The sequence below is a fragment of the Bombus vosnesenskii genome, unplaced genomic scaffold (genome assembly GCF_011952255.1).
Source record: "Bombus vosnesenskii isolate JDL3184/JDL3185 unplaced genomic scaffold, Bvos_JDL3184-5_v1.1 scf7180000013402, whole genome shotgun sequence".
Classification (NCBI taxonomy): domain Eukaryota; kingdom Metazoa; phylum Arthropoda; class Insecta; order Hymenoptera; family Apidae; genus Bombus; species Bombus vosnesenskii.
In genome coordinates, this window is record NW_022883025.1 from 248,423 (window position 1) to 262,614 (window position 14,192).

Genomic DNA, 14,192 nt, shown 5'->3' on the forward strand with positions numbered 1-14,192 from the left:
AGTAATTTACATGTTTTGTCTATAACCGAACGCTCTGTACATAGCATAAAAATTTGTTTGTTCCTGATCTGCTTCCCAAGGGAAATCATTGTGAATGTCATGAACATGTTCGCTGTACGAATATCGCGTACATGTTACTTGTTTGAAAAATCAGCTTAGACATTTGTGTCACAAAATCACAGTAATATATCGTTGGTTTCTGTCCCCTAAGAAAATCATAGAATTGCATTATAAATTATTTACGTGCTACTGTGTTAACTATGCATGTACGCACGTAAATATTTTACAAACTACGATACATCGACGCACCGTTAAGCTACCGGAAAATACCAAGAAAAGGGAGGAACGCGTGTGCACAATTTTGAAATTTTTCACTCGTCAAATTTTGTTTCGTTTCTAAGGGTTTCGTCTAAAATCTATTGGGTTGGCAACTAAGCGAGTTGCCAAGAAGAACGCCATAGAAGACCCACTTTAAATCGTAGAATATAAAATACGCTGTACTATAATGACAAAATATAACACTGTGTGTATGTGTGTGTGTGTGAAAGAGAGGAGGGTGAGAATCTTAGATTATCCGTGTAGTTATTGTAAATTTGTAGTTGCCAGGTAAATATATTCTCAAGAATATATTTCAGCTTGTGCAGCTTGTGCATGCTGCTATCTGGAAATTGAGCTTTGAACATCTTGTTCCTTCCACTGCTCGTTTATCGGTGTATTAATCTTTTGCTGGGCAGAAAGTTTTTGAAAATGCGAAAGCAAGTAAATAGAGCCGAAATTTACATATTGTGGAATAAGATTGGCGAGAAGGCAGAAATCAAAAACTGATGTGTGGTTTTTAAGTAAACCGAGAACAAAGTAGCGAAAAAGGTGAAATGAGTTTATTATTTAACGAGTAAGATGGCTCCTTTGTAGATAATCTGATTAATATCATATAATATACGTAACAATTATTAGTTTCCAGATGAAATTCTAAGACAGTAGTAGCAGTATGCAATTATCGTCGTATTCATTTTGTCAAATGCTTCGACAACTTTGTTCGTCGAACTGGTAATTCGTACATACGCGAAAAATGTTAGCCGAATTTACGAACGAGATATCTCGTAACAGATAACAGTAAATAGAAGCTGTTTCTTCACACAAGCTAAATATTTCGCTTTAGCCAAGTCAGGATAATCCAGTCCGAAGACATTTTTCTGGATCGAGGGCCTCGAAACGAAAACTTTTCCCTAACAGGAGTCATAAATACTTGGAGAAGTCCAAAAATAAACTGGCCATTAGAGGAGTCCCTGCATCGTTTTATCCTCTCTGCCTATTGATCGGCCGTTTCCTACTATTTTTGACGTAATATTTGAGGGATGGGTCTGTCGAACCATTGCCAAGCAAACACGCGCGAAACACGACCTGCTATTTCCACTATTACACGCGTGGTATAAAATTTGTCGTTGAAACTGCAGGATCTTACTGATCGAAACGTGAACTGTTTCTTAGCGATCACGATATTTCTTAAATCAGATGCTACTCGCCTGGCGTCATTGGCAAAATTGTAAATTTCACTTTTTTAATCTCACCACACCTGACGAGATTATTAATATTTACTTCGCACAACAATCTTTTAGATTCGATACCAGAGATCTAGACAATAAGGAAATAACCAGTTATTTCGCAAATCGTCAAAATCGTTGCCAAAGGGTGAAAATTTGCTACGGCAACTAAATGATTGCGGATTTTGCCATTGTCACCTAATGACAAGATCCGCAATTACATATTGATGATGTTACACGACGCAAGTAACTATACAAGAACCGGTATAAACAGAGCTGGGGTAGCAGGTAAAATGGTGCATAAAATAGAAGAACACTGTGGATTTTTTATAACGCCACGTTACCTTAGCTCGTTACGTAACGAATATTTATACATCGTTGGTAGTTGAACGTTGGATACTGCGTGGTGCAACGATCACCCTTTGTGAATCTCACTGCTCGTTCTATTTCTACGCTACGAGAGTCGCAACTCATTCATCCCTATCGAGTCTTTCATATATCCCACGCACAAGTAAATATACGATGCGCGCTCTATTCATCGCGAACAATCGCCAAGTTCATTGTTACCTGACCTGAGAGGAAGAAAGATTTATTTACCTTAGCGTCCCGGCTCTTCATCTCCTGCCTCCTGGGCACCATGTTCTCCCCGTCGGCGTACACGAGATTCCTGATGAATCCATTGAACCTCGGCTCGAAAATCACACTGGGCAGCGCCAGCAACGTCAGTTTGCTGTTGTACCAGCTGGGCATGCCGCCCACGTAAACGTCAGAGTTGCCAGCCAGTTTGCCGAACTCGAACTCCTTGCCGCGGGACGTGGAGACCGCGCTAACTCCGTCCACGGTCAACGTGGTGTTTTCGTTGCACCTGGTGATCTGCACCTTGTGCCAGTGACCGTCGCCCAGGTCGTGGCCGACGGTGACGATCTGTGCACCGCCCCCGAGATTGTATCTCAGCCTGAGCGCGCTCTCCACAAGTTTCACCTCGAAGAAGTCGTAAGTGCCGCCGTCGTCGGTGTACAGCAACAGACCGTTGCCTTGCTCGGTCTTGAACTCGAACTCTAGCGTGCCGTTCAGACCGGCGTTCCATTTTCTGAACTGAGCGTAACTGGTGGCCGAGCCCTCCAGCACGAAGGACGTGGCTACCTGGCCGAGCAACACCACCAGGAACGGCATCAGCGCGCCTGTGTTGCTGGTCACGAGCGAGGAATGCATAGTTGCAGGTCGTAGCTGTGGCGGATCGCACTGCTAAATCCTGTTCATCAGATTGTTCAACAGCACGTGTTGTTTCACTCGTACGTCAAGGACACTTGGCTGGAACTTTGACAGTCGATTAGTCTGCTCTTCTTCCCTTCGTCACATTACACCGGATAAATGCCCGCAGAGGATGATCAACAGCGGCGGCTTGACACTCGGCTACGAGCTGATCCAGCGAGCCTGATAGCTTGGATCGGTGGACGTGCAGCGTTTGATCAGCGTAGCTACTTTGTGTACTCGTTCGCTAGCCACGTTGTACCGGCTGCAGTCGCACGTGAGCACGCACGCGCGGACGGCCTCGGCTGCGTGCGTGGGTGGCGGATATGGAAAGAGAGAGTGACTGTGCACACGTCCGTGCGGAATCGCTTGGCGAGTCTTTCTCCTAGACGCTCGTTTGTTTAGCACCCTTCGCTAGGACGTGTCCCCGCGTCCGCTTTGTCCGTCTTTTATGGGATCGCGCGGTCGACGACGAGCGATTATCGACGAGCCGGAACAAACAGCAGAGATGGCGAAAGGAAATTGCCGATCAAACGAAAATCCTACGTTCCGACAAGTTCGTGAGAGCACAAGTGGAACTCTTTGAAAATTGTCGCGGTAGTTGGCCAGGCAAGTTGCTAGAGAAACGAAATGCAGCACGTTCGATTCGCTGTGCTTGGCAAACGGCAGTGCAACTGGATATGTATTCGATGTTAACGGTCTTTTACTTTGCCGATCGCAGAGTGAAATCGGACGAATGAAGAGTAGCCGACCACACGAAACACGCTTCGAACACGCTTACTACCCGATTCTTCTCTTAACGCGCGTACACACGTTCGAGCTACACTTGGATCCCCTGTAACGAACCGGATGCTGCTTTATGAGAGTATCACTTCACAATCACGTTATGCACAATTTGATTCTGACGAATCTTCTGCGGCCTCTCGTACGTGTGCAAATCGACACTAGATTGCGCTTAATGAATTCACTTTCCAGTAATCAGATGAGCGAAAGCTCGTTAGCGAGATTTTCATCTAGCGAATCGATGTGCAGTCGGTATTTTCTCACCGAGATCATGTTCACGCTGGATATAGAACTCCGCAAGTTATTGCCAGGTTGGACGATTTCCTTTTGAGATCCTTCGTTGTATCCGCTAATTATCTCGAAAGAAACGCGATAACGTCAAGGCTAAACGGTTGTTACACCAGTTGGACGATTCTTTTCTAATTCGATATTTCTCCGAGAGCTGCTCGAATCCGATGAGAAGCTTTAATTATTTCCGTCATCGTGTCAGCGTTTCCTTCTTTTTGTTTGCCTCGTCTAGTAGCGTTTCAGCTCGAGGAAAGAATTTTAATTCCAAGATAATTAACGCGACATTCGCTCGCGGGTTTGTTATTCTATCGTCGCCTCGCATCAAGGGACTCTAGCAGCGACCTAACCTAAGGCACCTCGAGGCGCCTCGTACCACGTCGCTGACACACTTTCTCCGTCTGTGCTCTCGACAGAGTCTCTTCAAGTAGCCCTCAACCTGCACTTGGTCGATTGCTGGTGTCGCCTCTCTTTCTTCTGCCACGATCGCCCTGCTATGGCGATGTCGAGTGAGTCGCAGCAATTAGTCGAGTTTGCTCAGGGTCACGAGAGATCGCACGATCGAAAGGGAATCATTCGACCTCGAAGCAACGACACCCGAGATTCCTCGAGATACCGTGCTACTTGGATACGTAGCACGACCTCGACCTCCTAACACACGTTAACACGACCACTTTCACCACGCACCCTACGCAGCATCAACAGCCAACATGTCACGACCATTGGAAAACCTCGCACACGCTCCGATTACGCGCACAACTCTCTGTGCCGCTCACTCGTCACGCAGCTCGCATCGCTCGTACAACCGTGCGCTATTTAACGTTGTCTGTCCTCCGCACGAAGAAAACACACGGACTCGGAAAGGATCTCGCTGGAACGTAACGAGCACCGCCGCGATCCACCGCACTATGGCGCGAGTACTTTGGCCAGCGCCGAAAACCGTGCGTTGCCTCGTACGTTGCCTGCTGTTTCCACTCTGCAGACAGGTTACTCCACGTCGTCGTCCATCCAGCGTACGTTTATTTCGCGATCGATCCGGCTTTCGTGGCTCGGCGTACGCCCCATTTTTCTCATCCAACCCTGCCGAGTTCTACCGCCAGCCACACACACTGCACCTGAACGAGAGCGGCAGCTCTCTGTACAACCGCGCGCACGACTACTATCGTTGGCCTAGCGTTGGTCGAGCGTGGGCCTGATGATACGTTTGGTCAGATATGTACGTGGTAAGAGCGTGAGCGCCGATTGCGGAGGTGGATCAACCCTCTCGACGGCTCCCGGCTTGATACTGGCCTAGCGAGAGGAGAACGCTCGGTCGAGACGGTCGGTCGGTTGGCCGACGACGTTGGTGCGACGCCCCCGGCACGACGCCGACGCCTCGCGCCGTTTCCACGCGCAAGCGCCCGCTTAGACGCGCAACGAACAAACGCAGCGCCGAGGACGACGAGCATCGTGAAAGCTGTAAGGCTTCAGGTTGGAGAAGGACGCTACTACGTTTTCGAAGATGCGGTGGAGAGGATTCGCCGTCGTGTAGTCTCTCTCTTCAGGCTGATACGCCAAGTAGATGGTTCATCCGTGTGGTGGTGGTGTATAGCAGCGAGATTGCTCACGGCTACCTTGGAGCGGCGCGGAAAAACGCTGGCGACGAGATGCTCCCGTTGAAAAATTGCTGGGTACAAGCAATGATCGGCAAGCGTTTGTTGCCTTGCGGATCCACTGAGCCGCTTTTCTACCTTACGACGGGTCAATGATTGCTTCCTTCCCTGTACGACCCACTACTTTTGTTTGCCATAGCATTCGCGCGATTAATTTATTTATTGATTTAGCATCGACAGTTTGCATATTCGAAATATTTGATGAACGTTTGTAACGTTGACAATGGGATTTCAGTTGTGTCTGTCGTAATAACATTTCCAGATGCTTGTATTTTATCATGATTTTATTCGGATAATCAGGCTTCTGAAATTATGATAAAATACGTTTTAAGGGTCTATCGGTGTTCGTGAATCAAAACAGAATCGCAGGATACGTTTTGATGATGCGATGCCGCGCGTGCATTTAGATTTAATTAATTAGTTAATCGATTGAAAGTTTAATTAAATCTCACGATATTCGAGGATTTACGTCCTCGTAGTGTTCGTGTTAAAATTTCGAAAACGGATGAATTTATGGTGAAGTTGGAAGGATAATACGAGACCTGGGTGAAACAGGACCCGGACGATCGAAACTCCATTGCAATTAGGAATCTCGGATTATGAGAAAAGTTGTTTGATAACGTGAGATTATAAGAATGTATTAGTGGTTTACTTTTGTGCACCCGTACCTCATATATTGGACAATCGTCGCTTACATCAATATGTTGGAATCGTCGCTTAACCCTTTTGCAATGATGAAACTGTATTTATTCACCACAGACAGAAGGATTAAAAAAGCGACAGAAGAATACACATACACGAATGCAAACACTCTATGATAGTAGTGGCATCAATGAAATATCCACCGCATAATTTGCACGTCAGCTGATCGTTGAGTTTGGACAACCTTAAGCGATGCCCTCCACTCTGACCTGACATCGTGGTAAATGACGCGAAAACTGTTCGTTTTATCTAATAATCGCCATTCGATTAAAGAAGTCAGGAAAGTTGGGTTAGAACTCGAGGTGAAATTTCACGAATTCTCATAATGAGAACATTTATTTAAAAACTGACTCAAATCCGTTAAAAAACAAATCCCTTCGAAAACACAGAGCGTTCTCTGATTCTACGATTTTTCGAAATTTGAGTCAATCTAATCCATTGCAAAATATGCCACAGTACCAGGAAAAACTCCGAGGACGGCCTAAAAAATGTATTATTCTGATATTTTCAAATAAGGAAAATAGTATGTACAAGATGTAATACGTACAATAATTGTCAGTGGCAGCCATGACCGAAATCGAATCGTCCTTGAAGCGAGAAATAGTTGAATAGTTATGGCCTTATAGAACCATTGGAGATCGGCTGAAAGAAATGGCGGATATTAAATTTTACGATGAACTGTTCCAATAGAGAACATTTGTTCGTAAAATGGTGTGAGAGAAAAACAATGTCGCGTAACTACGATGAATCATTGAACGCAATCGAACGAGCTTGCATTAGCGTGACATAAGCCCCATACTCAAATTTTAAAACGCGTAATGACTATTTGAAACACTCGAAACTGGGTTAAAAGCACCTTTTTAACGTGCATAACATTTTTAGAGTGAAAATGGGATCTGTAAAAAATGATGACCGTAAATAATAACAGTTACATGGGAGTTTCGCTGTTATTCAATTCACGTCTTTCCATTTCCACGTATATTTACGTAAATAAAATAGAACGAGCCATAAAATAGACCGGGAAACTTGAAAATGTCACCTAAGTCCTTTCAACTACATTTAAATTACATTTGGTAATCTCTTTGATTAATTACGATCGAGCGATTAGGACGTGGAGAATTTGGTACAGGAAGTGTAATTGTAAAATATATAAAACTGATTATTATTTGCTGCGATACTCGTAACGAGATGGAACAGGTAAATAATTGGAAAAAAGAAATATCTCTCTTGGTAGATGGTAGACAAAATTATTTGCAAGCCCTGAGCTTTCTCGAAGTAATAAAAATACCGGATTATTGCGCGAACAATGTGAGAATAAGTTTACGTAAGTCGTTGCTGCGGCGTCGTGTACAATACGTATAAAGAATTCCAAATTTCTGAGCGCGTCTCCGGTGAACCTTAAGACCTGCTCTCGTTTTATCGCGTCTGCTGTGTGTTCTAAACATGTCGTGTATTGATATCGAGTGTGTCTCGAATTCCAGCGTTTGCTACAAAAAATCTTGCAACCCTGAATATAAAACTGGAACACAGGAAAACAAGTGGTTCGTAAATGCGAGATCGACGATGCAAGCATTCCAAGGCCATCCAAAGATACGTAGATGTTCGTCCTTGTAGAACAATATCGCAGAAACAATTAGAACGATTCCACTATTCCATCGCTGTATAAAACAGTTGCATTTGTCATTCAACGAAATGGAATATAATTCTACCACTTCCGGTCAGATTAGAAATTTACAGGACCCTGACGTTTGCGCTTAGCACAAACGCTTACAGGACTTTCGCTTCAGGCACGAGATCAAACGAAACGTATTGGCAACAAAGTGATTGCGGATTTGTCAGTACCAGCTGATGGGAAAATCCGCGATCACTTAGTTGCCAACCCAACAGATCCCGCGAAGCAACGATTGGCAAATAAACATTTTCTCCTTAATAAATCCGGGACAGGGAATATTTAATCAACCTGCCGGCCATCCCCGCTCATAAATCAGCCTATTACGAATCGAGGAGACCAATAAACCGGTAGCAAGGGTTTCGCTGCGCGATCGATTCATCGGACAAATGCGCGAATTCAATTAATTGCCGCGAGGCAAGCAGCGAGATAAACGACGACGAATCCGCGTAGAGAGGCGCCGGTGAAAACCACCGAGCCTCCACAATGCGCTGAAACGAAGTGGAAAAGCGCGGCGGGGGTTGCAGCGTGAGGCGCGAGACGACGCTACGACGATGGAAGAGGGCGAGAGGATGAGAACGAGAGGGTGGAACGAGCAACGTGGACCAAGTGTCCGAATAAGAGTGGGTAGACAGAGGGGAAAAGGGCGCACAGTCGGCGTCCAAAGGCGGTTGCAGGCGAATAGAAGGACGGTAGGTGTCTGGCAAAAGGTGGAAACACCGACGGGCCAACCAGCAGCAGCAACACAGCGACGAGGCAATGCTGAGAAAGCATGGCACAAGCCCGTGAAAGGCAGCGATCCGCGAGAACGATACAACACGAACATCCAAGATGGCTAACGTCTTTCTTCTCCTTCTTCTTCCCCTGCGCTTCGTCTTGCCTCGCGCCCCTTTCCCTCTTCGGTCTTTTATGACCGAGGGAGGAGCGGATCGACGCTGAAGAGAGGATTGAGTGTCGAGCGGAGTGTATTTGCCGAGATATCGTTGACGCTGGTCGTCGAGGATCAAGTGTCAATTAGAGGACTTTCACGTTAATTAGGAGAGGCGTCGCGTCGCGGCATCGTTTGACAGATCTGCTGGTTTTCCGCGTAACAAAGGACTTTTTTATCGACGTCCAGGTAAGGTGAGATTTGTGGGATGATTGTGAAAGAAGAGGGAGGGCTGTGCTGTTTGGAAACGATGGTTCGTGTGCTGGTGTCGTATGAAATACCATGGAAATAGCAATAATCGTTTGGAGCATGTTACTTGAGATTATGCGCGTGATACGAGACAAATTCCCGTACAACATGATTCCCCATAACGCGAATTCATATAGCGCGTAACGTATTAAGCCGCGTTACACGGCAGTCTGCTGTGAACTATCGAAGCTTAACGTTCTATCGAATTAAGCGTGAAACGTAACGGCATAGTTGCTCCTCCACTTTTCACCTGCGTTTATGCGAAACGTCTTTCTTTTATTTTACGACACGTTTACTCGCCAACGGTATTAAACGGTTCGCTAAAACGTGCTACAAATTATTAATAATTCCGCGCGAACTCTAAAGGCTGCTCCGTAAACAGCTGTCTCTCGATTCTCCGTGCAGTTTCAGCCGAGCTTCTCCCAATAGACTAACCAGCATCAACTATCTTCAGCGGCTTTCAACTATCTTCAACGGACTATCGCCGACTTTAACAGGCTTTAACAAACTCTAACCGAGTTTCATCGACTAACTTCCTCTTCAGCGCGCGTTGCACTTTTGATCCATTACGCGCGCATCCTGCAGTCCTATCGTCTACCTTTCAACTAAAAATCTACTCCACGCTGGCAGAATTCGTTAACCTATGCCGTGTCACCGGGACAATTATGAATTTTTCGCGAAACTTTAAAAGCTTAGCGGTAAAGTTACCGCCGAGTAATTTAATTTAAAAAAAAAAAGCTATAATTGCTGGGATTGCGTTGAATTCTTGCCACTTTGACCTGCTTTTACACCTGGTTTACTCGAACCAAAGAAAGTTTCACCCCCACTAATTATATACACATGTATATGTACGTATATATCGTATATATATAGCGTGGGCCATCAATGAGCCACGCGATACTCTCACTTATTTCGTTCTTTTCTAAACAGTCGTAGTTAGGGCTGGAAGTTCCAGGAACTTTCCTCCTTCTCGCGGTAAAGTTTCTTCGTTCAGCAGGAGTATGGGTTATACGCGTCGCTGTTCGCTTATTCACGCATAATTACGTCGCTGCTTTCCACCAGAGACCGCGGCGGATCGTTTCGAACGCGTTCGAATATTTATACCGTCAGCGCTGAACCAGGTTATCGGGGACTAAAAGTTTCCCAAATAAAAATCTATGGGCGAAAGTTTGACCCGGTTTCTGTTTCTTTTTGCACGCCAGCGTAAAAACGATTTACACTTCGCTTAAATTTCAATACAGGAAACTTGAAAAGCTTGTGCGCGACGTGCAGTGGCTCGTCAAAGTCTCGGTACAATTATCATGGAATAGCTATTACGTATACAGTCGCTGGAAAACGTATATGTTCGAGTACCCATGGTCCTCGTTTTAACAAAATTAAATTGCGAAATTTCATTCAGTAAGAGAATTTTAACAAACTAGAAATATATGCGTATTCTTACGGGCGTACGAAATGATTTTTCAAGAGTTGACCTGATTTCAACGATTAATTTTATTTTTAAGAAAAGAATGCGATACCTGCTCCTCGTCTGAAGGTATTAACCAGTTAGTTGTTTTTGACGACACTCGTCACGAAGAAATGGTAATATCTTGTGTTACGACGAGTATACTCGTCGTGCGCAGGAAGTGGTTATAATTCGCTGTTTTAATTACAATTTAGTAACTGTAATAAATTGCAGTGACAAAACTAAAAAATATTCATTTAATTACAATTTAATTCTATGTTATAACAGCCACACATACTCTACCTGACGAGTATGCTCGTCATGCGTAAAAAATACTTACAATTCGCTGTTTTAATTACAATTTAGTAACTGTAATAAATTGCAGTGACAAAACTAAAAAATATTCACTTAATTACAATTTAATTCTATGTTATAACAGCCACACATACTCTACCTGACGAGTATACTCGTCATGCGTAAAAAGTACATACAATTTGCTCTTTTAACTACAATTTAGTAACTGCAATAAATTGCAGTGATAAAACAAAAGGATAAGACATTCATTTAATTGAATCTTAATTCTATATTATAACAACCACACATACTTCCGTCCGACGAGTATACTCGTCATCGCTCACGTTTTGCAACACGTTTTAGCTACACACTTCTCAAAGAGTTCGCAACAGCCAATTGGTTAATAGACATCTATCAAATGGTAAAATTATATCTATGTACTAAGTATTGCTCCACACAATAAGATCTGTATATACATCGTACGTGGTATCTTAAAACGTCATTAATACTGTGATGAGCCAGCAACGTCATGATTGTATTCGAAATCAGATTTGTGTATAGTACTGTAGCACGGATACTGTAGTACTATCTGGCATAGACAGATAGACACATCGGCACTGTAATCTGACACGGTCGTCATGATCAAATTCGAAACCAATGCGAAAACGTATCCAGAAGTTACAAGATATTTGCTGTATGTTTCATACGATACAAGCAACTATCGTAAACGTTAGAACTGATCCTACAGAATGCTGATGCTCATTCATGCGACGAACAGTCGACTATTTAAACACTTTAACAATCTCTGCAGCACACGTACTCGTTGTACTCGAATATTTTGTAGATTTTACGTGCAACGTGGATTTTCACATTTCTGTCAAACTTTTGGCGATTTAATCGAACCTCGTTACAAATTTAATGAAATTTCACAATGTTTCATGCTGTTGATATATTCATAAAAGGTTTGTATGAATGTTTGTACACGGTTTGTATGAGGATTTGACTTAAGGAAACTTCGTTGTCTTTCGATATGGTAAAGAAACTTCTGTGCTGCCACGCAGTTGTGTAACAGCAGGATTGTTTGCGGTCCGTGCAGCCAATTCACGCGAACTTTCCACCCCAAGACCGAATTTCGTTATCTAAATGGCTCGCGGCAACTTGTAACGTCGCCTCCAAATTAAGGGATCGCATATTTGTTACGTTTAACTATTAATTGCGGGATTAATTGGGTCAGGTCATATTGTTTTCCTAGAGGACATGTCTGACTCGTCCATGTGATACAGATACGCATAGAGCTTGTCAGGTGTTGTGGTAAATATAGTAATTGGTAAACGTAAGAATATTAAATGTTATATTATTATATTGGCTTGGCAACTAAGTGATTGCGGATTTTATCATTACCACCTAATGAGAAAAGCCGCAATCACTTAGTTGCCAAGCCAATATATATTTATGCGGATATTATATATCATTTTTTTTTTTTTTTTTTTTCAAACGAAGAAATTCAATGCAGCAACGTACATTTTATGATCGCTGGATAGTGATCTTTCAGTGATTTATGCATGGAATTACATGCACATACAGAAATTATGCCAGTTATATCTTCCAATTTATCTGCGTACGTCGCGATATTATAACACGGTTGTCTCGTTGCAAAGAAATATTCCACATTTATTATTAGTTAAATCGAACGTTATTTGTTCATGAAAGTTACTTGTATATAAAAAAAAAGTATGCATAAAAGTTTGTACTTTAGCTAAATATTGCATTATGGGGTGTCCTGAATTAGAATGTTCTAAAACAGCGTTTTTTTGTGATTTTTTTTAGAAGGCACAGAAAGAAACGAAGTTATTGAATTTTCGGGTATGGTTTCATATATATTTAACGAATACAAAAATATTTTTTTTCAAGTAGAAAAAGAAATTGTGACAGATTTCTAAGCCCATTTCATGGGCGTCTTGTCGCTGCAGTTTTCAATCGGCGGGAAAGATCCACCTCGTGATTCTCGACTGAAACAAAAAATCAAAAAAGGATTAAATTGTTATATACTTTTCTTCTGGGTGAACTAAACAACGGCAGAAAAAATGTGAAATTAAAAATTTTGGCGAGTTAAAAAAAATAAACTTTAAGGTACTATAACAATTATTTCAATAAACTTTTCTCTGCCTCTGTTTGGTTCACTTAGAAGAAAAATATATTGTAATTTAAACCTTTTTTTATTTTTTTGCTTCAGTCAAAAATTACGAGATGAATCTTTCTCGTCGATCGAAGACTGCAACAACAGGATACTCACGAAATAGGCTTAGAAATCTGTTAGAATTTTCTTTTTTGCTTTAAAAAAAAATATTTTTACGCTCGTTAAATGTATATAAAACCATACCTGAAAATTCAATAACTTCGTTTCTTTGCCTTCTAAAAAAAATCGCAAAGAAACACTGTTTTAAAAAATTCTAATTCAGGACACCCCCTTAAGTTACTTGAAATTTTTTCACGTCTCTTGGTCGTTGCGAATATAATATACATATACAGTGGAACGTGGGTAATTCGAACCTGTATAATTCGAAAACCTCTATGAGACTAGAATTTCCTTCGTTCGGTTGCGCTTCGCTGTGAAAACCGCTGTAAGCCGAGATATAAGCTTCCTCTGACTCGAATTATTTTCTCCGCGTTTTCATCCGTTATTTTACCTCTGTAACTCGAATCGAGGCAAGTCCAAGTTCACATCTACACGGTGCTCTAAAAATCAAAAGTCTACCTGTTTTCATATATACACGAAGACAGCTACGTATATGTACATGCTGCCTTTTGTCCTTGTTTCTCTATCATGCAAACTGATTGTTTTTCGTCAGTGAAGCCACACGCGTCTACGTAGAATTTCCATCGTTACGTCTTGGAATATCTGGCTTGGCAACTAAGTGATTGCGGGTTTTGTCATTACCATCTAATGAAAATTGAAAATATTAAAGTTATTAATATAATTAAATATGTAATAAATAAATTTAAATAATTAAATTTTTTAGATGGTTTATTAATTAATCTAATAAAATAAGAAAATAAAATTAAAATTCCTCTAATAAAAATAATTAATAAAATATATAAATTTAATGAAATTATTTGTTTATATATTAAAGTGTTAATTGATATAAAAATAATGTAAAAAATTAAGTATAATATTTGTTTTAAAGGTGATATAAAAGTCATTACCATCTAATGACAAAAGCCGCAATCGCTTAGTTGCCAAGCCAATAGAAACCGAAAAACCCGACCCGCGTGTGAAGCCCCTGCAAGTCGAATTTTCGTTGTTTCGTCGAAGCTCTGTTATTTGAAAACCCGAACCTGCGTAACTCGAAGACTGAAACTCTTCCCTGAAGATTGCAGATTTGTCGAGGTTCTA

General features: G+C 42.2%; 1 protein-coding gene across 1 annotated transcript in view; it reads right to left on the reverse strand.

Moving 5' to 3' along the window:
* Positions 1-4,738, reverse strand: part of LOC117237783 (neurexin-3-like) — a 61,493-nt gene extending 56,755 nt beyond the window's left edge. The window contains exon 1 of the mRNA XM_033502113.1: positions 2,139-4,738. Within this exon, the coding sequence (XP_033358004.1) occupies positions 2,139-2,753 (615 nt within the window). The 5' untranslated portion in view covers positions 2,754-4,738. The remainder of the gene's footprint in view (positions 1-2,138) is intronic.
* Between the last annotated feature and the right edge of the window lie 9,454 nt (positions 4,739-14,192).